Source organism: Rattus rattus, chromosome 17 (genome assembly GCF_011064425.1).
Source record: "Rattus rattus isolate New Zealand chromosome 17, Rrattus_CSIRO_v1, whole genome shotgun sequence".
Classification (NCBI taxonomy): Eukaryota; Metazoa; Chordata; class Mammalia; order Rodentia; family Muridae; genus Rattus; species Rattus rattus.
In genome coordinates this window covers 1,797,992-1,825,159 of record NC_046170.1, presented here as the reverse complement: position 1 = coordinate 1,825,159, position 27,168 = coordinate 1,797,992, and the positions used below count along the sequence as shown (strand labels likewise).

General features: G+C 49.8%; 1 protein-coding gene across 1 annotated transcript; it reads right to left on the bottom strand.

Moving 5' to 3' along the window:
• Positions 1-4,653: 4,653 nt before the first annotated feature.
• Positions 4,654-23,495, bottom strand: Adgrg5 (adhesion G protein-coupled receptor G5). The gene is made up of 12 exons (XM_032887685.1): positions 23,304-23,495; positions 14,309-14,396; positions 14,164-14,239; positions 13,713-13,869; positions 13,163-13,282; positions 12,510-12,626; positions 11,088-11,240; positions 10,129-10,250; positions 9,619-9,887; positions 8,876-8,993; positions 6,133-6,410; positions 4,654-5,921 (listed from the first exon to the last, which is right to left on the bottom strand). The coding sequence occupies exons 2-12, from the start codon at positions 14,370-14,372 to the stop codon at positions 5,821-5,823; spliced, it is 1,575 nt and encodes a 524-aa protein (XP_032743576.1). The 5' UTR covers positions 14,373-14,396; positions 23,304-23,495; the 3' UTR covers positions 4,654-5,820.
• Between the last annotated feature and the right edge of the window lie 3,673 nt (positions 23,496-27,168).

Sequence of the window (27,168 nt, the reverse complement as noted above, 5' to 3'; positions counted from 1 at the left end):
GGGAATTGAACCCAGGTCCTCTGGAAGCACAGCGGGCGCTCCTAACCACTGAGCCATCTCCCCAGCCCCTAGACATGTACATTTAAATAACCAACATCTAGTTGTATTAGCCCACGTTCCATGGTTATAATGAAATACAGGAGTCTGGATATTTTACATAAGAGATTCATTTAGTTCATAGTTTGGGGGCTGAAAATCCAGAACTGGGTGGTCGCGTTGATTTAGCCTCTGGGGAGAGCTCCACAGTAATGACAGGAGAGTGCACCAAAGAGATCACATGAAAAGACAGAATGGAATAGATGAGAATCAGACAGTAATCTATCTGTGTGTCCTGGCACTCGGAGGAGAAAGCAGGAGGATCGGAAGTTCAAAGCCATTCTATGCTACATAGTGAGTTTGAGCATCATTGTGAGACGACGACAATAGCAAGCTAATCCATTCTTTTGGGAATCAACTAGGGCTCCATGGACGCCGTTATGAATCCCTGGCAAGGCCAGGTCTCCATGTGACCTTCCACTAGCCCTCTCTCTATCAGCATCCATCCTGGGGGCCAGGCTTCTACCAGGTGAGCTTTGGCAGGGCACACAAATCCTACAGAAACCAGAGCATTAATATAAAGTGTTCCCTACCTTGGTATCCCTAACACAGAGGCTTCTGGCCATTATTGTAGCACTGTCTTTCCCTTCTTGACTTACATTCTGTTCTCTGGCATTTCACATCTGTCTGTCTTTAACGAACGAAGGCCCAGTTTCACCCACGTGGTACACCCACTGTTTCCACGCTCACCTATCCTTGTGTCTCAGAGCAAACTAATGGAATCACTTTCTCTGTTGAAGTGCACTCTGAAATCTCTTTAGATTGCTCTCAGCTTTCATTTACCTTTCAATGTTAAAAGGAACATATTTTTCCTTTGTGCCTTAGTTTATGAAAGGGCTGTTTGCTGCAGGCGATCCTAGCTGACATTTCTTTGTTCGCCTCCCTTTGGGGACCCTACTGCAGTCTCCCAGCCCATCACTGTGGCTAGGGATGGAGAAGCTCACGTTGCACACTGTCCTTTCTCCGTGACTGTTCTCACTTCTCTCCATCTGAAGTTTCCCTCAGAGGTGCAAAGTGCAGCTTCATTTTCTCCGTGTCCTCCTTGAGAAGCACCACGCTCCCTGGGTCTGTGTTTAGAAAACCCGTGACTGTGTCTGCCTCATTCGTTTTAGTTTCTTCGCCTGGGATTTCGTCGTGAGACTTCTCTGATTCTGCTCCCCGTGCCTCTGTTTCTCTTCCCATACTCCATGTCATGTCTCCTGTTGCCTTATAAGCAGCTCCTAGCCCTCCCCTTCATTTGGCTGTGGATTGTTTGTTGAATTTTAGATTTTAGAATGTTCCATTTTGATGCTGTTGCCCCTCCCCCTCCCATTTTCTCCCTCTTCTCCCTCCTCTTCTCCACCCTACCTCTTTCCCCCCTCCCCTCCCCTCTCCCTCCTCTCCACCCCACCTTTCTCCTTTCTCCCCTCCTCCTCTCCCTCTTCTCCCCTCCTCTTTTCCACCCCATCTCTCTTTCCCTCCTCCCTCCCCCTCCTCTCCCTTTCTCCACCCCACTTCTCTCTCCCTCCTCCCTCCTCTCTCTCCCTCCTCCCCTCCTCTCCTCCTCCCCCCCCCTCCCTCCTCCCCTCCCCTCCCTCCTTTTCTCCACCCCACCTCTCTCCCCCTCCTCCCCTCCCTCCTCCTCTTCCACCCCACCTCTTTCCCTTCTCTCCCTCCTCTTCTCCACCCCACCTCTTTCCCTCCTCCCCTCCTCCTCTCCCTCTTTCCCCCCTCCTCCTCTTCTCCACCCCCTCCTCCCCCCCTCCTCTCCCTCCTTTTCTCCACCCCACCTCTCTCCCTCCTCCTTTCCCTCCTCCTCTTCTGCACCCCACCTTTCTCTTTCTCTCTTCCTTTCCACCCCAACCTAACCATCTTACTTATATACACATCATGTCATTGCAGCTTTTATTCTTTTAAGCATCTCCTGCGGCCTCTTGGTGTCTGTTCTGTTGTCTCCTTTTGCTCTCTGTGGCCCGTCCCTCACAGTGGCTCACACGCTTGTGATTTGGGAAGATGGATATGGAACCCTTTTGCTTGATCTTACCCACAGAGCAAATCCTCCCAACCTAACCAAGGGGCCTTTTCCTCCAGGTCAAGACTCCTACCCTCTTTACAGACGGCTTCCTGACCTCAGCCCCCTGGCAGCGTAATCTCAGAGGAGACTCTCCTTCCCATCCTCCCTACCCCTAGCTCCCCTAAAGTCCACATGGAAAACTTGTTTTAGGAAACTCCGCCCCACCCAGTTCAGGCCAGCTCACTGACCCTCTCCTGTACCCTCAAAGCTTCTGTCTGACAAAACGAGGGTTGCAGCCCTCCCCCCTCTCACCTTCTTATGTTTCTTCACAGTCCGTGGTACCAGCTGTCGTATTTTATACCCGTTTGCTAAACTGCTTCTTGTAGGACGCCCCCGCACTAGGATGCGATGACTTGTTCATTTATATATCCTTCGAAAACTAGTGCAATGCCCAAAATATAAGTGTTAAACCATTATGTGATGGGTGATTGAGCAAACGAGCAGCAGCACCTGTCTCCGGAACGAGCTCCGTCTGGCAGCTGAGCCAGACGGGGACAGTTAGCTGAGAGACGGAGAAATGGCTTCTGCCGTGGGGGAGGGGAGTGGGAGAGCGCTCCATCCAGACTGGAGGTCAGGGACTTCTCTGTCCAGGCTGGAGGGGGTGGTGGGTGTACCAAGCTGAGACGCTAAGGATGTGGAGCCATCATTCCACGAATTAAAGACATCAGGGACAGGGGGTGGGAGGTTCCAGAAAAAGACCAGCCCAAAGATGAGAAGGATGCTATCCAGAGAAACGAAAGTCGTTTGGTGTGGCAAGATCCAGGAAGGAGAACGAGGCTGGAGAGAGGTCACAGGTCAGGCCCCTATGCTCCCAAGATCCACTGGTAGTTGGCAGTGAGGGAGGAGGAGGAGGAGGAGGAGGAGGAGGAGGAGGAGGAGGAGGAGGAGAAGGAGGAGGTGGTGGTGGTGGTGGGATGCTTTAAGCTATGGACAGAATGTGCGGAGGCCGGGGAAAGGACAGGGTGCTGGGGAGGCAAAGAAGCCAGAAGGAGGCTCTGTCCAGAGTGGGGCTGGTTCTGAGCCAGGGCTGATGATACAGTGGGGCCCATTGGGGTTCCTGCTGGCAACAGGAAGAACATTCTGAGTGGGTTGAGAGAGTGGGCTCGTTTGATGGGCAGGGGGGCCGCTCAGTTGGTAATGGCTGGGGTGATTTGAAAGATGAAAAGCCCGCATCCCGGGCTCCTGAGCCAATACTTTTTAATTAGGGTTGGATTTAGCAAACATAAAAATAGATATATGGGACATGAGGCTCAATCTGAATTTCAGATAACCGAGTAACTTTTCTGAGTGAGCGCGTCTTCAAAAGTGCAATTCCTTTGCATTATCTGGAATTCTCTTTTTCAATACACCCCAGGGCCTTCCTGATCCTACACCTACCAAATGCCCCCTCAGAGCCTTTCTCTGAGCAGTGTCCCCAAACCCCATCCCCAGACTTCCTCCCTTCCTCCCAGTTTAGAAGCCCATGAGCTGGGTCACCCATGCTGGGAAGACTAGTTAACCTGGCAGCCCATACCTCTCTGGGTTGCCCCAACTCCACACCCAAACTGGGGTATTTACCTGAAATGCTACCCCAGAGCCTGGCGCTCCCCCACCCCACCCCTGGTGGAGCTCAGAGCCACAGGCTTAGGCTGCCTCTATGGCCACATCCTCCATTAGGTGGTTCTAGGTGATTCTAGGCTTACTCGCTTTGAGAGGCCAGGCCCTGGGCTTGAGCAAGGCCCTGCTACACCTGAGCCTTCCCCATCTACCCAGAGGTCCCAATTCCCATGATCCCTCGGTACCCTCATTAGCATGGAGACCCAGACCAAAGGTCTCCACACTGGACTAACCCTGGGGATCAATCCGGTGGAGGATGCTGCCTGAAACCAGAGTGGGAATGAGGCCTTTGCTGTGGTACAAATGGGGGAAGATTCATGAAGGGTGTGATAAATGGACCAACAGAGGACTCAGGAACTGGGGGGTGGGGTGGGGTGGAGACTCGGGCTAGCCTGAGGCTGCACTGTGTAGGGAACATCATTGGTACAATAGGGACCAGAAGGGTTGAGCAAGGTCCTCCTCCAAGAAAAGTGGGAGAGGGGGGCTGCAAAACAGGAATGGAAGGATATGCCTAAGGAGGTGCTGTGAGGGGGTCAGACAGCACCAGGCCTGGGACCTTGAATGACTTCCCTCATTGAAGCTGTTAGCAATAACGGGGCTGAGGAGATGGTTTAGGACATAAGAGCCTTGTGCACAAGTGTGAGGCCCTGAGCTCAGACCCCAGCACCTATGTAAAAAGCCAAGTATGGTCCCAGGAGCCTCCAGTTACTGGGTGATTGTTGGGGGTGCTGGCTGTCAGCCTGGCTCTGCTTTGGGTGAGAAACCCTGTCTCGAGGGAATAAGATAAAAAGCCATAGAACAGGACACCCAGCATCCTTCTCTGGCTCCGGTACTCATGTGCAAGGGTGCACAGGCGCACATACACCACACACACATGCACACCCAAATAATAACGCAGATACAAATCCACTGACAGCAGTAACCATCTGTCGAGACCTCGCTGTGGTAGGACTTGAGTGGATCCTTTCTTTTACTGAATATTCCGAAACCTTACTACTGTCGTCCCTGCTGTAGATGGGGAAATAAGGCACGGAGAGGCCGGACAACTTGGCCACAGCCATAGAGCTAGAATCTGAGCCCAGGCAACCTGGCCCAGAGCCTGGACCATTCTCTCCAGCCAGTAAAGAGCTAAGACATAATTACCCAGAAAGGCAGAGCATCCTCTGCAGAGGGTGGCATCCAGCTCTGATTCCCTTACTGTTCAAGTACATGTGTCTAACGGCTGGCGTGGGACCCAACCTGGTGCCAGGAAGGCCTGGGCACAAAGCCCCCAAAAGGGACCTTGGTCAGATGCATAGGGAAGGAGACAATGGATGTGTGATCCGGGAGTCCCTACTCGCCTACTGTGTGAGGGGTTGTCCTCCCACAGATAACATCTGCATTTCCAGGGGCAGTTTTGGCACCAATGCCTTGGCGTACAGGCCAACAGCGCCCCCTGCTGTCCATCCTGGAGACAGCGCTGACTTAACGAGCATTGTTTCTCACCTGGTCTGACAGGCAGCGCAGATGTTTGCCCACTGTGGGCAGAGAGTTTGTAAATGGTGAACACCCCCCGCCCCCCATGTATACCCAATAGTCTAGCATCTAGATCCCTCAAGCCCAGCTGGCTCAGCTTCAGGGAAAGAGACAAAAGCCTGGCCTTGACTGCTGGTCTATACCATCTGTGGTGGTTAAAACAAGGAGGAAGGGCTGGGTTCCCTGACCCTTGGAAAGATAGAAAGTTGAGGTCATCAACACCTGGGACTGGTAAAAGAAAGAGTGGCTCCAAGCACAGGCCACAATCCTGTAAGTGCGGAGCAGGGTGCAAAGTGTGGTCCAGCCTAGTGTAGATTCCTGACTTCCGAGTTAGAGCTCGGTCCATAGCCTGGCCAATGGAGTCGCATCCAGACACGAAGGACCAAGATGAAGAGTCACACACTGCCGTCAGCCCCAGGTAGTTCTGGGAGATGGAAAGGGTCCCCCAAGGGTACAGTAGACTCTGTTGTCCCGCCACCAGCCTACCACCTTCCCTGGATGAGCCAAGGCCAAGGGCTGCTGGAAATAGTGAAGGCTGAAACTACAGGGCAGGAGATGGGTTAGTGTGTCATCTGGGAGAAGCTGACTGCCTCCATCACTGCCTTGGCTTCCGCGTCCGAGTAACGCTTCTGTGAGCAGAACCACAGGAAGAGGAAGAAACCTGCAAGACAGGCTGGTTAGTGAGGAGGTCACTAGAACCCAACAACCTCTTACTGGGGGACAGAGGGACAGACCCAGAGGACACACTTCTGGGTAAATGTGCCCCTAGACCAGCTTAAACGAAGCTGTAGGCTCAATCATCACCCACCCTTGGGCCTCGGTGACTAGCCCCCTCCCAGCGTCTGTGGCCCTGGGAGTTCCTGCAGACTTACCATAGAGCGAGTTGAAGATGGTGAAGAGGAAGACCTGGGGCAGCAGGAACACGCCGAAGGAGAAGAAGGCCAGGGACCAGCTGGTGCCCAGTAGCACAGTGAGACCCAACACCATAACAATGTCCCGATAGACCCAGGGACTCAGTGCCTTCTCCCGTGCCCGTAGCCTGCACAAGATCCACAGAGCCCAGGCCAGCACCACCAGGTTAAAGAGAGATGTGAGGCCACCATAGCCCATGACCAGGATGCTGTGTACCATGGGACTGCGTACCCAGCACCTGTAGGAGGAGGGAGAAGGCCAGGATTAGCACGGCCCCAAGACCTGTGGGAAGACAAGCGCACCTGGAGCCTTGGGACCAGCTCTTGTCCCTGACTGGTCTTGATGTCCCAACGGTCATAACTTGCCTGACAGTTCATATGCCAAAGCTCCTCTGCCCAGCTTCCTGTCACCTCTACCCCCTTACTGAAGTGCCTCCTCTCAACCATGACGCCGTAAGCCTCAAATCTGACTCAACTGAATCTCCTCCCTCCTCCTCCTGCCTCACCTGAGCAACATTCTAGCAGATGGCTGGCCTGGGCTCTTGCTCTGGAAGCTTCCTCTTCCACCCTACCCCACTGTCCTGGCTGGTTTTGTGAGTCGACTTGACACAAGCTGGAGTTATCACAGAAAAGAAGCCTCAGTTGTGGAAATGCCGTCATGAGACCCAGCTGTAAGTGATCAATTAGTGATCAAGAGGAGAGGACTCAGCCCATTGTGGGTGGGGCCATCCCTGGGCTGGTGGTCCTGGGTTCTATAAGAAAGCAAGCGGAGCAAGCCAGGGGAAGCAAGCCAGTAAGTAACATCCCTCCATGGCCTCTACATCAGCTCCTGCTTCCTGCTCTGCTTGAGTTCCGGTCCTGACTTCCTTTGGTGATGGACAGCTTGGAAGTAAACTGAATAAACCCTTTCCTCCCCAACTTGCTTCTGGGTCATGATGTTTGTGCAGGAATAGGAACCCTGACTAAGACACCCACCATTGTCATCATCTTGCCACCACCTTTGTGCAATGGTGATCTTTGACCTTTGCCCCACCTAGACCTGAGCGGTGCATAGAGCGCCACCCATGGTAGATGCTCTGGCATGCAAGAATGGGGGAGCAGGCTAGCAGTAGGGAAAGCCCACAGAAGGCATTGAACTTGAGGTGCCTCCGGGCCCTGGCCTCTCTAGGACATCATCAAGGCAGGTGCTATTCTTTACTCAGGTCAGAGACCACACCCATGGCCAACATGGTCATCCCAGGCAATCCCAGGCATGCCAGGGGCAGGCACCTAACCATCTCCATTCTACAGTTAGGGAAACTGAGGTTTCTGCTTAGAAGCACACCCTGGTTAGGGGCAAGGGTAGGACTTGAAGCTCCTTGGTCTGGGCACTGAGTCTGAATTCCTGTCACAATCATGCATTTAGATCTCTCCAACTCCACCCTGGGGCCCTGACACTGCAGTCACAGTGTCCTTGGACATCATTTGGGAGAGTCATGCACACTGACTGGTAGCCAGCATTGAGCACCCTTTGCTTTTACTTCTACAGAACATTCTAGCATGAAGGCTTGAACCACTGCTCACTACACCAGCACTGCTGCGGCATGACCGGACTGTGTTTGAGGGGTGCTTTTTAAACTGTCATTTCAGTTTAAGAATGCAGACAGGTAAAAGGTGGGTAGATGGGTATGGAGATGATAGATAGATAGATAGATAGATAGATACATACATACATACATACATACATACATACATATACATACATGCATGCATACATGGATAGATAGAAAGAAAGATGGATGGATACATACATACATATATAGATAGATACTTAGGTAGATACATAGATGGATGGATAGGAAGAAAGATGGATGGATGGATGATAGGTAGGTAGGTAAGTACATAGATACATATATAGATAGATACTTATATACATAGATAGATTGATAAATAGAAAGAAATAAAGAAGGATGAATGGATGGATAGATTAGATACATACATATATAGATAGATACTTGGATACATATGTAGATAGATACATACATACATATATAGATAGATAGATACTTAGATACATAGATAGATGGATAGATAGTTAGATAGATGATGGATAGATAGATGGATGGATAGATGGATGGATGGATAGATGGATGGATGGATAGATGGATGGATGGATAGATAGATAGATAGATAGATAGATAGATAGATAGATAGATAGATAGATAGATGGATGGATGGATGGATGGATGGATAGATGGATGGATAGATGGATGATAGATGGATGGATAGATGGATGGATGGATGGATGGATGGATGGATGGATAGATGGATGGATAGATGGATGGATAGATGGTTAGATGATAGAGAGATAGAGAGATGGCCTGAAGGCCCTGTAGTCAGGTGCCAGCCAAGCTAAGCAGCTCTGGGGCCGGCACTAGATCAAACCACAGGATCAACCCATTTGATCATGTGATATATGTCCAAGTGTTGCCAGGAGGCCCTCCTAACTGGTCCCAGAGACTCAGCAAGTATTGGTACCCACTCTATGGCTTCCTAGTCAGTCAGCCCAGAGCAGGTCTCCATCCCTGCAGAGACCTCAGGGACACTGCAAGGCTGGGCAGAACCCACGGGAATCCCCCACCTAAACTATGGCTGCCTCTTTGACTCCCAGCCATGACTTCACCACAGAGGTACACATGGCCCTTCTACCTCACCAGGCACTCACATGGACACATTCTGGAAGTCGGTACCATTTTCCTGACTTTTGGAGAAAGAGATCACACAGGGTCCATACACTGAGCTCTTGATCATCAGAAGAAGCAGCACCAAGAGGGCTGGAAACCCTGAGGGGTGAGACAAAGACTCAGGAGATGATCCTTGGGCCTGGTGACAGGGGAGGGCTGCACACTGTGCCGAGCCTCAGCTCCAGGACTTTGGTGAGATTCCAGTCCTGAGCGGCAGCGGTGGTGGGGGTCACCTGGGAGGTGGTAAGGAGCTAGCAGGAGGTGGCATGGGTTGGGAAATGCGAAAGAAAATGGAGACAAAAGATGGGCCGGAGCGGTGACGGAGGGGTCTACAAGGGCGCTTCTGTGGTAAAGATGAGAACGGAGATGGTGATGGGGTGCAGTGAAGGTGAGGAAGGTGATGGGATGATTGAGATGGAGTAGGTGGAAACGGGAGTAAAGCAGGCACGGGTAGCAGAGGTGGGGACAGGGGACTGGGGGCAATGACAGTGTTGAGACTGGAATTGGTGAAGGCCACAATGATAGCAACGATCGTGTTGAAAGCAGAGGGAGGTAGAGCCATGACGGCAGGAGCCATGACGGTGTTGGGGGTGGAGGGGATGGTGGAGCTGATGTCATTGACGGAGATAGAGTTAGAGACGGCCACTATGAAAGGCAGGAGGACTTGGGGTCAGCACCCTGTACACTGGGAGTCCCAGAGGTCGACGAGATAGCTGTCCCTTACCCCAGCCCAGCACGCAGAGCTTGAGCAAGTACCGGCGGATGTGAACATTGTAGACACGCCCCAGGAGAAGATAGAGGTTGAAGCCTTCGACGCCCATCCAGGTAAGGCTGCTGAGCAACGCGTAGTGTAGGGTGGCAGCCAGCACCATGCAGACTGACCTGGGCACTGTGGGAGGGACCATCTGGGAGCTCAGAAGGAAGGTGACATTCAGGAGCAGAACAGAGCCATTCAGGTTCATGTGGATGCGTGTGGTGGAGTCACTTTGCTTCCTGTGGGTGGGACATCACCCAGACAGTGGCATGGCTTGGCTCACAGATGCACAATGATGGGGAAACTGAAGCAAGTTGGGGAGGAACCTAATGGCTGCCACGTTGTTAAGCTGACTTATGTCCGTGGCCCTTCCTTCCCTCTGAGTAACACCCACCTGCCCGGGGGCGTGAAGGCAGACACTAGGGCAAGAAGGAAGACACAGGCCAGCAATGGGGCAGGCTGGGCAAGGCAGAGGATTACCTGGAGTGGGCATTCAGTAATATGGTGAGCAGCGAGGCCACAATGGAGATGCTGCAACCCACCAGGGAGATGTACTCCAGAGGCGTCTGCAGCTCAGTGGGCACCGGATCTCCAGAGAGCTGCTACAGGGCAAAAGGGGCTGAGAGCCTGAAGCATAGAAGTGTCCAACTCTATCTGGGCTCTGCCAGAGGAGCCGCCCAGACCTCAGCTCCAAGTCCCTTCCCTACAGCCCGGCCCAGTCCTGCCTTGACTGAAGCTGTAGCCTGCATCATGACGTTTGCCACCTATAACTCTTCTCCCTGTTCCTCCCTCAAAGCACTCTTTTTTTTTTTTTTTCTTTCCTTTTCTTTTTTTCGGAGCTGGGGACCAAACCCAGGGCCTTGCGTTTGCTAGGCAAACGCTCTACCACTGAACTAAATCCCCAACACCCCTCAAAGCACTCTTGAGCCACTCCATGTACACGGTTGGGGAACCACTTCTCCCACTGTATGGACAGGTGTTCTGGGGCCTTCCTCCTGCAGCCCACAGTCATTGAACTGAAGCAAGAGCCTCCACCCGGAATCGATCCCAAGACTAAGGCCGCGTCAGGGAGGCTCTCGAATTCTATTGGTCTGGAGGCTCTTGAATTCTATTGGTCCGAGGGCAGCTAGGCATGAACTACAGATACTGGCAGTTGCATTATCATCCCACGGAGCATCCTAGCTGAGGGCCAAGCCAGGACGGAGCAAACACAGTGGAGGGATAGAGACGGAATCCTGTCTCAGTGTGATTTAGCCCCTGGATCGAGCCATGCCTAGAGCCTAAATAGGCTTTCAAAGGAACGCAAGTCCCTAAGTTTACTTGCGTGACTTAAGCCTGAGAGGCTCGGGCTCACGGACTGCTGTCTTTAGCCTTGCACCTGGCATATCAGGGGCCCCCGCAGCTCTCACCCCCCTTGCTCAAGGTGAATGCCCGCATACCATTAGCACAGCGAAGTAGGTGAGGTGGTTGCAATGGCAGAGAACCTGAGTGGGCGAGGGCTGCTCCGTGTAACAGCCCTCGGGGCTCCAGGCGCCCCAGCTGTGCTTGCCGGTTCCTTCCTTCCAGAAGACACAGGTTACCGTATACCCTTCCTGAAATGAAACCCGGGCGTCAGTCCAGGGGTGCTGGATAAGATCTCATATTGGGCCTGGGGCCAACATGAGTCAACTACACCACTGTCAACATTTTGCGGGGTCTGGCTGGGCTTTGACAATCCCAGATGCCGGCCCTGCCTTCACCACAAATTCTCACTATCCTGGATGAAGAGGCAATCTTCTCTGGGCCTCACTTTATTCATCTGCAAAATGGGCCATACACATCCAAGTCATGAGGTTGGCAGAAACACGAGAGACTATTCAATATCCTCGGGGGCAGTGCTGGCCCTGGTGGTACAGGTCTTCTGTAAACCGCTGTTTGCTGTCTCCTCCAAGACCCATTGTGAGAAACCCATTTGCAGCCAAGCCCTGTGGTTGGAGGTAAGGGGTGTGGTGCAGGCTGACCAAGGAAAGCAAAGAGAGACAGAGGAGCATTGGAGTAGGGGTACGTGGATTGAACGGAAGTGGAACAGGACACATCCCCAAGGGAAGGGCAGTGGCAAAGCTCAGAGGGTAGAAGGAAAGGTCCCTGTGACGTTGAAAATGCAAGCCTTCTTGCCTAGGCTTGGAGACAGACAATACCAGAAAATCACACTCTGGGCTTCTTCCCAGGAATGCAGGGAGGCCAGGGATCCAGAAGCAGCAGCATCAGGACTTGTGCCGTCCAGGTACCCTTTTCTGTTCTAGCATCAGCACCAGTGCTATCTCCACCCCATGTGACCCAGCCCAGCCAATCCGCACATCTCAGCTGGATACAGCCTGGTTCAGCCACAGACGCGAGTCTGGTTTGCACTGTTGGGGGAAAGAACCTTCCGAAAACAGAAGGGAAACCCAGTGCCTTCAGCCTGCATCTTACCAAAGAAATGAAAGCCAAGGCAGGAAAACATCGGTGAGGCTAGAGAAGACTGAACTCTAACTGTTATATCCATGCCTGGATCCAGCCATGCTTGAAGGTGGAACACCCCTGAACATTCATTGATAGGAACATATAATTCCCCTTTAGGGCTTAAGCAAGCTTAAGCTGGCTCTGTAGCCCTAGCAACTGAGACGCCCCTTCCCCCCTCCCACCAAAAAAAAAAAAAAGAAAGAAAAAGAAAAAAACCATGAAAAACTTCTTTCTTGTTTCTTTACAGAAATCTTCAAAGAACAGATTTAAAGTTGTTCTTTGTCTGGGGATGGCGCCACAGTTTTTGGTTTGGCCAAACCAGGGCTGACTGGGAGAGAAAGCATCAGAGCTGGGGTGGAGGCAGGCCCAACAGACAGTACCAGACTCCGATTGTGCCAGAAGCTGATGTTGACTGGCCTCTGAAGGTTGTTCACAGGCCAGTGATCCAGCTGGGCCCCCAGGACATAGTTATTGAGCAGTGAGGAGTTCCGGTCGTCCTGGAAGGGTGGTAGAAACGGGGCTAAGTAGGGGGGGGGAGTCAGAGAGGCCCTGTGTGAAATGAGAATTCTCGTCCCAGACTCTCCTCCCCATTGCTCTCTGTCTGTCTCCCAACTCAGCACAGACACGGACACCCTAAGGTTTTGGGTTTCACTTGTAGATTGCGACCCTACCTCCCTGTGAGATATATATATATATATATATATATATATATATATATATATATATATATTATTGTCAGTTTGACAAGACCTTGAGTCACCTAGAGTTGAGCTCCTGGGTAGGCCTGTGAGGGATTATGGAGGTTAGGTCAGGCTCTGGATAGGCCTGCCGTACTCTGGCAGGACTTCCACCATGATGAACTGCACCCTGAAATTATGGGCAAGGACAAGCTCTTCCTTCCTTAACTCCTTTTGTCTCTCCCTAAAGCAGGCAGGGTGAGCAGGGCCCAGAGAGGCAGTGACCACGGCTACACGCTCACAGTGAGCTGGTCCGCACCTCCTGCCAACCTGTGGTATAGAAGCCACTTGCTGACCTGAAAGAGGTGTGCGGTGAAGAAGTAGACGCAGATGAGTCTGAGCTCAGCAGGCCGGGAGGTCACACAGGCGTTCTTGGTCAGCTCAGCAGGAAACTGCATGGCATGTGGGGCCCAAGCCTGCCAATGGCAGCAGATGGGCTGAGTCCACAGGTCCAGTCCTAACCTCTTGAGGTTCCCTCCCCATTAAACCTTACCAACCTTACCTGAGCCTCCACCTTCTGACAGCACCTCCCTACCCCAGACCTCTCCACCCATTTTCATCCCCTAAGAAAAGAACCACCCCAGTGCACACCCCAGCACTGGGCAAGCATCCCTTCCGGTTTACACCAGAGTCCTGAAAGGACGCAGGTGACCCTAGCTGCTGCCAGCCCCCGGGGAAACTGCTTTCTGCCTCTAGGCAACGTGGAGAGGAAGACCCTGACCAGGAGAGGTCACAGAGTACCTCCTCTTTCTGATCTTCCCACAGCAAGGCAGATGAGGCCACTCCCGGCTGATCGGGGGCACGGCAAGGACAGGGAACTACAGGACTTTCCTAGCTGCCTCTGACCTGGGAGACATTTGTCAGGGTGGCACTGGACAGGGAGAGACCAGGAAAGCCACAGCTCAGCTTGAAGACCAGAGACTGGATGGAGTTCGTCTGCAAGGTCAAGTTGTGCCCATGGAAGCTGGCGTTGAGCAGCATCTGTTCCAGGTAGTGGATAAACCTGGAAATGAGGAGAAGGAGCTGGAGACAGCCTAGGGATGGCGTCTCCCTCCCAACCCTCCCACCATCACATCTCTGCTCCCCAACCCCTAACCCCTGTGTACCTAAGTCTTAGAGTCCCTACCTAGAAGATGCAGGGACCTTTTTGGTTTATAATGTTTCATCAAGGATCGTCAATAGACAAAAAAAACTGTTGGAAGACTGTATCAAGCCTTTCCTGCAACTCCAGATTTTGATAGCAGGCACACGGTGGGTACTCAGAATGCAGGTATGGCTAAGGGTATTGCTGACTCACCTCACTCTGGAAGACAAGGCCCGGCCTATGGGCCGCTCAAGGCGCTTCATCAAGTTCAGTATCTCTGGCAGGGTTTCTGTGGACAGTGGGACTCAGACCTTGACCCAGCTTCTCAGCCTTCCTCCCCCAGGGAGCCATCGCTTACCTACTAGGACAACTTGAGCAGCCAGAAGGCACAGGCAGAAGAAAAGGGCCTGGTGTTGATCCATGACCTCAGCCGGTATCCTCCTGACCTTGGAGAGGGGATAACCACAGTCACGACAGTGAAGATGCTACTTCTGCCTTCTAGACATTTCTGCATTTCCCCAGCATTTTCTTCTTCTTCTTCTTCTTCTTCTTCTTCTTCTTCTTCTTCTTCTTCTTCTTCTTCTTCTTCTTCTTCTTCTTCTTCTTCTTCTTCTTCTTCTTCTTCTTCTGCTTCATTGTTGTTTCTTCTTGTTGTTTGTTTATTGTTTATTGGTTTTGGTTTTGTTGTTGAGATAAGGTCTTTTGTAGCCTAGGCTGGCCTCAAACTTGCTATGTAACTGACGGAGCCCTTGAACTTCTCATCTTCCTGCTTCCTCCCAGCAAAGCGCTGAGGCTGCAGCAATTCACCCCAACACCCAACGGTACTGAGGCTCTAACCAGGGCCCCACGCATGCCGAGTAAGCACTCCACCAGCTGAACTACATCCTTAATCCGGGATGCTCCTCCAACTCCTGTATCTCACAGATAAGGAAAGTCAGGCTTAGGGGCCAAAGAGTCTTTGCTTGAAGGTAGCTGAAGCCAAGTGTCCCTAACCCCAGAAGACTTGGCCACTGAAATAATAGCCGCCCAGCCTGAGAGTCTCCCTGGGGGCATTCCCCAGCCTCACTGGGTTGGGGAGGGCACCACTAAGAGCAGGCAAGGCATACATACTATTGACCCATCCTGCATAAGAATCTTTGGCCTCCTTTCCTGAGTTTCTCTGTGTTGATAGATCTTGCTTAGCATGTTCAAGGCCCAGGTTCAAAAAGAAGGCCCCAGCGCCTCGATAAAAAGAGAAGGGAATAAATGAATGAATGAAGGGAGATAGCTCAGTGGGTAAGCCCTTGCCACATAACCGTAAGGACCAGAGTTTGGATCTCCAGAACCCATGTAAATGCTGGGTGATCAAAGTGACCGTCTCAGAATGCAGATAGAGGATCCCCCAGAGCAAGCTGGCTAGTGAGATTAACCTTATTGGTGAGCTCTGGGTTTGATTGAGAGTCCTTGCCTCATTGAATAAGGATGGGAGGGAAAATAGATGGATGGATGATAGATAGATAGATAGATAGATAGATAGATAGATAGATAGATAGACAGACAGACAGAGATAGATGATAGATGTAGATGAATAGATGATAGATAAATAGATAGATGTTAGATAGATAGATAGACAGAGAGATAGATGATAGCTGATAGATAGGTGATAGATAATAGATGTAAAAATAAATTTGGGGTTTGTTTGTTTGTTTTTTGAGACAGGGTCTCACTATGTAGCTCTGGCTGTCCTGGAACTCACAATATAGACCAATCTGGCCTCAAACTCATAGTGATCCCCCTGCCTCTGCCGCAGAAGTGCTGGGATCAAAGGCATGGCTATTTCTTGCCCTTGTAATGTTTTTAGCGATATGGCAACATTGTTCATTTAAGCAAAGACAGACTAACTAATCGATTTGATATAAAAATCTTGACCAAAGAATAGAATAATATGGAAGGAATTCCATGTATACGGCAAATGAACCTTAAGAATCTTGCTTGGTCCTTTTGCCAGGCAAGCAGGATCCAAGCAGGCATCCATGACTGGTGGTCAGATGTGCTTCTTTCTTCTTTGAACATAGCACAGCGTCAGACCTTAAATGTTTCCCACATTGTATTTCTGCGTTGTTACTTAATTCAGCAGAATGCAGCCACGAGCCCCAAAGGACAGAAGTTTGGAAAGGAAAACGGTTTAGCAAAAATAAGCAAAACAATCGTCCCCACACAGCAGACAGAGTCTGTTTATGCAATCATCTGTTAAGAATGTGCCTAACCTGATCAGTGGGACTTACTTCCCATTAAACAGCTTTGGGGAGCCAATTAAAGCTATTAAGGAAAGAATTTTCAAAAATAGGGCCAGCGAGATGGCTTAGGCGGTAATGGTGCTTTGTGCGTGATAAACATTATGACCAAAACATTTGGGTGGGGGAGCTCGGCGTGCAGCTTACATTCTCTCATGAAGAGAAGTCAGGGCAGGAACTGAAGCAGAAGCCGTGAAGGAACACGCTCACTGACTTAGTCCTCATCATGGCTTGCTCAGCCTGCTTTCTTATAGAACCCAGGACCACGGGTCCAGCGGTGGCACCGCCCACAGTGGGCTGGCCCCTCCCACATCGTCATTAATCAAGCCGCTCTGATGGGATCAATTTCTCAACAAATGTTTCCTCTTCCTAAGATGAGTTTAGCTTATGTCAAGTTGACAAATAAAAAACAAACATATATTAAAAAAAAAAAAAACAAAAAACAAAAAAAAAAAAAAAAAACGCCCACTCTGCACAGGCCTGACTACCCGAGTTCCTTCTTCAGAGCCCACGGAGAAAGGAGAGAACCCACTCCCAAAGGCTGGCCCTCTCCCTGTGTGCGGTGCAGAAGCATGACCACGCAGGAAAGTAAATAAATGTAAAAATAAATAAATAAGTACGCTGCACGTGTTTCCACTCGCCCAGGTGCGCGCACACTGGCGCACAACACAGCAATCAGTTAAAGCGCCGGCTGGTTTCATGCCAGTTTGATACAAGCTAGAGTCATTTGGGAAGAAGGACTCTCAGCTGAGAAAGTTTCCCTATCAGACTGTCCTGTGGTGCATTTTCTCTAATGACTGATATGAGACTCTCCAGCTCACTGTGGGAGGTGCCAGTTGGTAGCCCTGGGTGCTTTAAGAAAGCGGCAGGCCGGGGTTGGGGATTTAGCTCAGTGGTAGAGCGCTTGCCTAGCAAACGCAAGGCCCTGGGTTCGGTCCCCAGCTCCGGAAAAAGCAGCAGGCCGAGGGCTGGAGATAGCTGTTCAGCATACTGAGTGTTCTACAGAGAGCCTGGGTTCAATTCCCATCCCCACACATTTATGATCCCAGTACCAGGGTTTCTAATACCCTCTTCTGGCTTCCCTGGACATTAGGCACAGACATGGTAAATAGATTTACATAGGCAAACCAAACATCTATACACGTACTTTAAAGAGGGCGGGGAAGCTGAACAAGCCAGTAAGCAGCATTGCCCCATGGCCTCTGCTTCTGATCCTACTCCTAGGTTCCTTGAGCCCCAACCCCGATTTCTCTTCATGATAGACTATAAGATATAAGCCAAAATAAACCCTTTCTTCCTCAAGTTGCTTTTGGACATGGTGTTCTGTCACAACAATAGAAAAACCTAAGACAATAAATAAATTAAATTCTAAAGATTACGAAAATAAAAAGAGCTATGGGTCTAGCTCAGCGGTAGAGCATTTACCTAGCATGTATGAGGCGTTAGGTTCAACCCTTAGTAACACACAAAGAAACAGAGAAAGAGGGGAGGGAGAGAGGGAGAGGGGACAGGAGAGGAGAGGGAGGGAGGGAGAGAGGGAGAGGGGACAGGAGAGGAGAGGGAGGGAGGGAGGGAGGGAGGGAGGGAGGGAGGGAGAGAAAGTGAGCTAGCTTAGAGATAGAGAGATGTCCGCACAGTTCAGGGTGCTTGCCCTATAATCATGAGGACTGAAATCCGGATCCCACCTGCAACAAACCAATGTTCCCTACAAGCACCTGTAACCCCGTCACCAAATGGACAGAGTCCAGAGGATTGCTGCAGTCTGCTGGCTTCCGGCCTAGCCAAGGGATAAACCCAGGTTCAAGAGACAGGTAAAGAGGAACAGGTAAACAGTGGTGGTGGATACGCCACACTCTTTTGGCCTCTACGCACATGCGTGCAAAACACTCATAAAATGAAAATGACAAATAAATGTTTTAAGAGGATAGCTTAAGAATGTCTATTAATAGAGGAATGGCTAAATACGATAGGGTTCGATGACTCCTCTGTGTGTGTGTGTGTGTGTGTGTGTGTGTGAGAGAGAGAGAGAGAGAGAGAGAGAGAGAGAGAGAGAGCAAGCACTGGGGGGGGAGAGAGAGAGAGCAATCGAGCAAGCACTGGGGTGAGAGAGTAAGGTGTGTGTGTGTGTGTGTGTGAGAGAGAGAGAGAGAGAGAGAGAGAGAGAGAGAGAGAGAGAGAGAGAGAGAGAGAGCAAGCACTGGAGTGAGAGAGAGAGTAAGGTGTGTGTGTGTGTGTGTGTGTGTGAGAGAGAGAGAGAGAGAGAGAGAGAGAGAGAGAGAGAGAGTGCACTGGGGTGTAGCTCAGTGGTATAGTGCTTGCCTCATCCGCTCCATGGCAACACCACACACACTGAAACTAAACAAACAGCTAAGTATCTACCATATAAGCCTGAAGTAGCTGTGGATGGTTTATCTGAGAAATAAAAACCTACATCCACAAATAAATCTGTACACAGACATTCACATTAGCTTTACTAATAATATCCCAAAGTCGGAGGGCTGGCGAGATGGTGTCAGTGGATAAGGGTTCTTGCCACAAAAAACCTGGTGACCTGAGTTCAATGCCTGCAGCCCACGGTAAAGGTTGCAGAGAACCGAATCCATGAAGTTGGCCCTTTGACATCAGCATTACTTCAGTGGCACATGTGCATCACATTCACACGCACGCACCATACACGTACAATCAGTAACCAGAACAATAGCAAGAATAATGGCGATGGCCAAAATTGACATCAACCCAGTGTTCGATTGGTGAACGGTTAAACAAAGTGTAATACAACCATGCCACGAGATGCAACGCAGCAATTTAGACAAAAATTTTTTTTAATGTCTATACTTGCCAGGCGTGGTGGCACGTGCCATTAATCGTAGCACTTGGGAAACAGAGGTAGGTGGATCTCTATGAGTTCTGGGCCAGCCTGGTCTACTGAGTGAGTTCCAGGCCAGACAAGGATACACAGTGAGCCATGTCTCAAAAAAAGAAAAGAAAGAGAAAGACAGGAGAGAGAGAGGAAGACAGGGATGGGGGAAGGGACAGAGAGACAGAGACAGAGAGAGACAGTGACAGAAACAGAAACAGACACACACACACAGAAAGAAAGGGCCAACAACAAAAAAAACCCTATACACTTACATGGACCTCAAGGGAATTCTACTGAAAAAAACAAAACAAAACAAAACAAAACAAAACAAAACAAAACAAAAAAAACCAAAAGACTCAAAACTGTTAAGGGAGCGTGATGTGACCGGCAGAACATGCTTGAAATGAAAATTACAGAGACGCAGATGGGATCAGCGGTTGCCACAGGCAAGGAAGGGCTCCTGAAGCATCTAGGAGTGGGAGCAGGGAACTGCGTTGTGATCGAGGAATTTGTGCTGTAACTGTGCTGGCTGCTCCAGGAGTTGCCATGTGATTAAAATGCACAGAATTTAGTCTTCACCTACACTGCTCTGGTGTGTAAAGGAACACGTAGTGAGCTGATGACCTCGGTGAACCACACCAAAGTATATTTCTTGAGCTTGGGACTACACTATAGGTGTGTAAGGCATCACTATGGGAGAAAATTGGGTGAAGAACACACAGAACTTTTTTTTTTTTTTTTTTTTTTTTTTTTTTTTTTCGGAGCTGGGGACCGAACCCAGGGCCTTGGCGCTTGCTAGGCAAGCGCTCTACCCCTGAGCTAAATCCCCAACCCCAGAACTTTTCTGTATGGGTGTTTTGTTTTGTTTTGTTTTGTTTTGTTTTGTTTTGTTTTGTTTTGTTTTTGCAAGCATTCGTGAATTTGAAACTTTTCCCAGCTTAGAAAAAGGAAAACCAGGGATGTAGCCCAGTGGTAACTGCTTAGCAAGCAACAGGCCTTGGGTTTAATTGCCAGCATTAAGAGAGTACAGTGAATTATCCTTTTTAAAGTTAAAAATGAGTGCAACATAGCATTTTGAGTGACAGAGATTCTGAAAGTCACACACAGGGGCCGAGGTGTGTGACTCAGTGGCAGGCCACTTGCCTCGTACATGCAAGGCCCTGGGTTTGATCTCCAGCACTAGAAGATTAAAAAAAAAATGTTTTAATGTTGTAAAAACTGGGGGGCTGGAGAGACAACTCAAGCAACTATGAACACTGGCTGGTGTTCTAGAGGACCTGGGTTAGATTCCCCACATACACATGGCAACACATAACCATCTGGGACCACTCTGGTCCCAAGGGATCCAACATCCTCTTCTGACCTCTCTGGATACAAGGCTCACAAGTGATACACAGACAGATAGGCAGGCAAAACGTTCTTACATATAAAATAAAACTTAAGGTCAAAAAACTATGTAATCCCACCCTTGCGAAAACAGGTCACATCTCTTACATGTGCAAAAGCAAGGTACACATCTGGTACCGTCTGTTTCTAAGGCTTGCCCATATGCTACACTTGCACACGTCCCTGTTTTTTTACGTTTTGGACAGCTTAGACATCTTTCAAATATAAACAGTAAGTAAAGAAATAAATAAAAAAAGCTATAAAATGCCAAGCAGTCTTCCATTCTGGAAGTCTAGCTGCTCAGTCCTGGGTCAGTGACCTGCAGGATACTCCCTTCCTTGGACTCTGTTGCAGCTAGCTTCTAATGTTCCTCGTGCACGCACAAAGAAGAGAAATGTCTGCTGTTTAATACACAAAGTGGAGCCTGGGCCATTCTGTTCTGCCTTGAAAACACGCCTGGGAGACCCTGCTGTCACTGTGTCCAGGGACGACACCTCTTCAACTACATGTGCTAATGTTATCTTAGGTATGAGTTAGAATTAACAGTCCTCTGTTAATAGCATTTAACAGAGCAAGGAGTCTAATGTCCTCTGGCCAGTTCTGGTCTTTTGTTCTTACCAACAATGCAGCCAAGCTGGAATGCCATTCAGTGGTATAGAGCCTGTGGATCATGACCAGACCCTGGGTTCCATCCCCAGGACTGCAAGCAACAAGAAACAATATCGTTGTGCGAACAGCGTTCTCTGTTGGTACACCGGGGTACAGCATATCTGTCATTCACTCCTATCCTTTTCTGAGAAGTTTCCCTAGCAGGAAAACCAGTCCCTGACTATTACAGGAGCACAAATAGTTTCTAGTTTGACATTATTTTTTTTTAGCACCACATGATCTTTTATTTGTGATGGTAGGAGCATCATTTTTAATCTTTTGATTTGGTTTGGTTTGGGTTTCAAGGCAGGGTCACAAGGCTTAACCTGAGCTAGCCTCAAACTCACCGTGTAACCGAGGCTTGTCTCAGACTCCGTGTCTTCCTGCCTTCACTCCCCAAGTTCTGAGGTTAACAGGCCCATGCTCTCTACACCTAGGTTTATTTATGTCGCACTGGGGATCAAACCTAGGGTTTTGTGCTTGCTAAACGGAGCACGCTACAAACTGAGCTACATTGATAGCCCATCTCTTCTCCTAATCCTGTGTGGATTAACATGGAAGCCAATCTTAGCAGAGGAATAGAATTGAAGAACTAGTGCATGATCCACTTACCTTCCTGGGGTCTCAGAGAAGGGAAGTGGGGCAAAGTTTGGGGAGACCAAGGAAGCCTTCAGAGGGACAACATGAACTGTTTCTATTGAGACAGCCTGGGCTAGGATCATAGAGGACGTGGTGACACAGAAAACCTCAGCTGATGGAACTCTAAGTGGAAACACTGAAACCCAGTGGGCAGAAGAATCTGACCTCCAGGGTCAGGGCCCTAAAACCCGATTCCAGGCCTTAGCCATGCTGCTCCCAAGCAGATACACAGAGAGAGGCAGCCTGACTCCATATAGAACTAGAAAAATCAAGACCAGAGCAGAAGTTCGCCCAATCCCACCCCAACGTCCTAGAGAGAAGCTGTGGCTTCCACATTACTCTCATGGGCAAATCTCTACCTTTGCTTTCGCTTGTAACCTCTGGTACCCGCCCTATCTCTACTGATCGGGACCCAGGCATCAGCACCCTGTCAACCCCAGGCCATCAGGTTTCTATCCCTGCAGTTCTTCACTTGAAACGCCCTGGGAAACGGGGATGCCTTTCCTGACTTTCCAGGTGGTTCCACGAAAGCCAAGGGTTGGCTTGGGGTTCAACAGCAGCCCTGGAGCCAAGCTAGGACCCAAACCTGGGCTTCAAATTCCAAACCAGCACCAGCAGCAACTTCCCTATGGTGCCTGGAGAGCTAGTGGTGGTAGGCAAGTAAGACTATTTTAGGTCAACAGGGAGACTCAGAGACATGTGGACAAGAAAGGGGCTTTAGAAAGCTATGGGTTTTCTTTTTTAAAGATTTATTTATTTTCACCCGTGTGCCAGAAGAGGGCCTCAGATTCCATTACAGATGCTGTGAGCCACCATGTGGTTGCTGGGAATTGAACTCAGGACGTCTGGAAGAGTAGTCAGTGCTCTTAACAGCTGAGCCATCTCTCAAGTCCCAGCTATGGGTTTAATAATCAGCTCCACTATCCAGTGCCCAGGCTGTGCTGGCCTCACCGACCCTCCAATTTCCTCTATGTAAGATTAGGCCAGAAAGACCCATTTCCCAGGGAGAAGAACCCAACCATTTTTAGGATCCTTTCCTGTGGGAACCAGCCCCTGCCCTAGGTCTAGTCCTTTAACTAAAGGCCTTGGACAGGAATACATCATTAGTACATGAGCCCCTGCTTTCTACCCAGCATAGATCATGTACCCCAGCCACACCAAGGCCTGCCCAGGACAATGCTCCCGTTTAGACATGGCTCCACAAACAGCTAGCCCTGCTCACCACGGGCTGGGGCTCTGCCTCTGGCTTCCTCTAGTTGCCCCTGGCTGGAATGAGGAATAGACCAGTCACAGTCCAGAAAAAAATACTACTGGATTCATTTCATTTTCTATATGAGAAACTGGGGTTCAGGAGAGCTAGGTCCCCGAAACAGAATCATGCCTTAACTTCACTTCTGAAAGCAGGGGTTTCTTTGGAGTTGGAAGGAGCTGGGTCCCTAGCTCTTCACTCCTGGGATGCCACAAGGCCTGTACACCTGGGAAGGGGCCTGTGGGGTCTGTGGATGGGGACCAATGGGTGGGAGAATGGAGGGGTCCAGGGCACTAACCTGTAAGCTATAGCAGTCACGTCCTCACCGCTGCCTCGAGTCGGTCCTCTAGCTTCTGTAGGGAGAAAAGGAAGTTGCCAAGCGTCGAAAGCTACGGCTTCTCTGTTCACCTCAGCCCACTTGCTACCTAGCTTTTCTGGCCTCACTTCACCCTGTGCTCATGCATTACTTCTTCTTTTGTGGTAGCAGCCTCTGTTTCCTCTGAGCTGCTGGCTAGAGCAAGATCTCCTTGATCTCACTCTGGCGGTGGGGGTGGGGTGGGAGGATGCTGGGGTCAACCTCCCTAGAAGTGCCAGGAAGGGCAGCATGGTACTGTGGAGATGGGCCAGCTCTGCACCCTTGGGCAAGCTATGGCTCCCCCCTGAGTCTCATTTATAGAAAGGGGAAACTATATCTATATTTTTAATATATATATACATATATACTTATATATTAAAGAATATATATATTCTTCATTTATATCAGCAATGACACCAGCAAGTGTCATAGATACTGAACTGATAGACTAGAGAGGACAAGGACCCAGTTCCAGTTGGTCCAGGACAACTCTCAGGAAGTACGGCAGGAGGAAAAGTAGACCAGTCTCTTTCTTTAGCCAGCAGTCCCACAAGCCTATCCTCCAATACAACCGTGCTTTCTACAGAACCCTAAAGAGAACGAGGAAGTGATTCAGAGAGAGGGAGCCTACCCAAATTCCCTGCGGGGAAACCATAACTTAAGAACATGGGCTTCTGCTCCTGGGGTGGTGGGGTGGCAGGGGGTGGGGTGGGGCAGGAATAGAGAAACTGGGAAAGGAAGAAAGCATTGGTCCCAGCAGTCTCCTGCCCTCTACCACCCAAGCCAGCGTCTTCAGAGCCAGTTCAGCACAGCTCACAGAGGGTGCCGGGGGCTCAGAGAGGAAGGGGGCCCCACCCCAGATGCCATCAACAGTTTTGCAGGGCAATTGTGTCTCAACTCCTTGGCCAGACTCCCACTGGGTGACTTAGATAAGCACTTGCCCTTTTAGCATGTTGGCTTTTTTTTTTTTCCTGGCTATTGTCTTGTGTGGTGCTTGGCCTCAACCCCAGGGCCTTGTGCTTGTGTAGTAAGCATCTGCACGCTGAGCCACAGCCCTAGCTCCCGCACACCCTTGTTGTAGTTTACTCTGACCATTATAACCAGACATTCACCTCCTGACCTTTCATAGCAGGGGTCTCCTGGCTGCCTGGACTGAACCACATGCTCTGAGGTGAGCAGCTGCACTAAAGGCCCAGGTAGAGCTCTGCTCCCCAGGCCCCTACAGCCTCTCTGTTTCCTACCTCATTGTTCTGCCTCCGAGATTGGGATGGTGGTCACCCCTGCACATAACACCTTAGAACTCACCTTCAGACAGTCTTATGCTCAGAAGACAGATCCGTACCTTCTTTTTTTTTTTTTTTTTTTTTTTTTTTAAAGATTTATTTTATTTATTATATATAAGTACACTGTAGCTGTCTTCAGATACACCAGAAGAGGGCATCGGATCTCTTTACAGATGGTTGTGAGCCACCATGTGGTTGCTGGGAATTGAACTCATGACCTCTGGAAGAGCAGTCGGGTGCTCTTAACCGCTGAGCCATCTCTCCAGCCCCGATCCGTACCTTCTTTAGTCCCTCGGAGGAGATGAGGTCATTGCCATCCCTTGACGAGGGTCTCTCCGCCTGGGGTCGGGGGAGGGGCTGAGAATGACTGGACATTGGAACAGGAAGGAGAGTAACACCCTTCAAATCTTCCCAGTCTTGCTAGCAATCAGAAGCCTCCAGTTAGAGACAGAACATCCTTAGCCTCTATCTCAGTTCTGATCTGTCGTGTTGCTGATCTACGCCAGTTCCCCTTCCTAAAGCGATCTGGCAGTCGCCATACTGACCCAGCACTTGGTGGGGACACTCATTCAGCACGGCACACCACAGGCCAGAAGTTCTGGGCTCCAGCAATCCTTCTGGCGTGGCCGGAACTACCTCTGTGCCTGGCAGGCTTTAGTCTCTTTCCAACTCAGACCTCTGTTCCTCTTCTTCCTGCCCTGCTCCACTCCCTCCACCCCCATCCCCCCATTCTTTATTCTTATTAAAAACAAAGTTACCCGTGAGCACCATTGGCAGGCACAGTCCTTGGAGCCCAGCATTCAGGATTCCTCAGGAGGTCCTTCAGCTCAAGGCTGGCCTCAGCTACATAGTGAAATCTTGTTTCAAAACACAAACAACAACAACAACAATAACAACAACAACAACAAAAAACTTAAAAAAGTTTTATTGTGGTAACACATGCATATCTCACAAAATTTACTATTTTATCCAGTTATAGGTATCGAACCCTGCAACATGAAGTACACACACTGTCGCATAACCATGACTATTGTCTGTCACCAAGCTTAGATTTTCCCAAACATAGCACCCCACTCACCGGACCCAAAGGCCTGGCAACCACTCCTCCTATTTGTCTCTATCAATGAAACTACTGTAGCGAACTCCTATAACCAGGATCACATAGGGTGTGTCCTTCTGACCGGCTGATTCCACAATGCACACTCTCAAGATTCAGTCATGTTATACATAGGTCAGAAAGTCTTCCCTAAGGCCCTGTGCCTATAATCCCAGCAACTGGGAAGCCAGGGCAGGAGCACCAAGGGTTCAAGATTATCCTTAGCTACAGACCAAGTCTGAGGTCAACCGCAGTACATGAGAGACTCTACCTCAGACAAACAGCAGAAGCTGTTTTCTGCACTTGGGAGAGAAATGCGGTAGGATCAAATGTGCCAAGCCGGTCTGTGCTACATCACCTTGTCTCAAGAGGAAGGGGGGGAATGTCCTTTTTAAATGTTTAAAATCATTCCACTGTGTGTATATAGCACCTTGTTTAAAATTATTCCACTGTGTGTATATATATGCACCACGTTTTTCCTCCCGCTCACCCGTTGATGAGCAGGGGTTCCCGCTACCTCCTGAATTCAGTTCATAGCCCCAATATGCATGGGTGTGCAAGCAATCTTTTATGACAAAGTTTCTAGCTAAATTTTATTTTGTTTTGCTGAGATAGGGTCTTAACTCTGTAATCCTTGGCTGGTCTGAACTTACCGTGTAAACTGAACTGGTCCCGATCTCAGAGACTCGCCTGCCTCTGCCCCCAGAGTGTCGGGATTAAAGATGTGGGCCACCACACCACCACATCTACTTAATTTTAAATAGTGTTGCTTTATTTGAATGCTATTCGTTTTATAATTTTTTTCTATTTACAGCACCTTCTACCCAGATCTCCTATTTACTCTAATAATACGAAGCATTCCCTTAAAATATACTTACATTCTAAAAGAGAAAAAAAATGCCAGTGTGGTCTGGAGAGATGGCTCAATGGTTAGGAGAACCTGGGGGAACGCATGGCAGCTCACACTTGTCTGTGACTCCAAGACGTGACACCCTCACACAGACATACTACAATGTGGGCCAAACACCAGTGCACGTAAAATAAATGAAAAAAGCAATCTGAAATGCCAATGCGTTGATGGTAATGATAACAGCAAGAATATAGAAGTGACATACGAACACAGGCCACGCTCGATCTCCAGCGTCTCGAGTCTGAAGACAAAACTCCTAGCCCTGTCCGCAGATGAGGGGGGCTAAAACCAGATTAGCATTTCACTAGAGGTGCCTGGAGAAGGGACAGTGCTCAAACTTGAGAGATACAGGCTCTGTGACTTCCCAGAGTGAATTTAAGCCAACCAGTGGGTTTCTGATATCCTCTGGGCTCGCCATGGCATGGTGGTAGTGATGTCCAGTACACAGACATAGCTGTGCAGCTAGGTAATTTAAGGGATCAGTCTAGCCTATGGCCAGCATGAACTGAGTTCCAAGAG

What these genes read in the sequence shown, in the direction of transcription:
- Adgrg5 (XM_032887685.1), bottom strand. Translation starts at nt 14,372, where the DNA reads ATGGATCAACACCAGGCCCTTTTCTTCTGCCTGTGCCTTCTGGCTGCT. An exon ending in TCTGGCACAATCGGAGTCTG is followed by an intron (nt 11,241 to 12,509) that starts GTACTGTCTGTT and finishes GTTTCATTTCAG; the next exon opens with GAAGGGTATACGGTAACCTG. An exon ending in CCTACTTCGCTGTGCTAATG is followed by an intron (nt 10,251 to 11,087) that starts GTATGCGGGCAT and finishes TTTGCCCTGTAG; the next exon opens with CAGCTCTCTGGAGATCCGGT.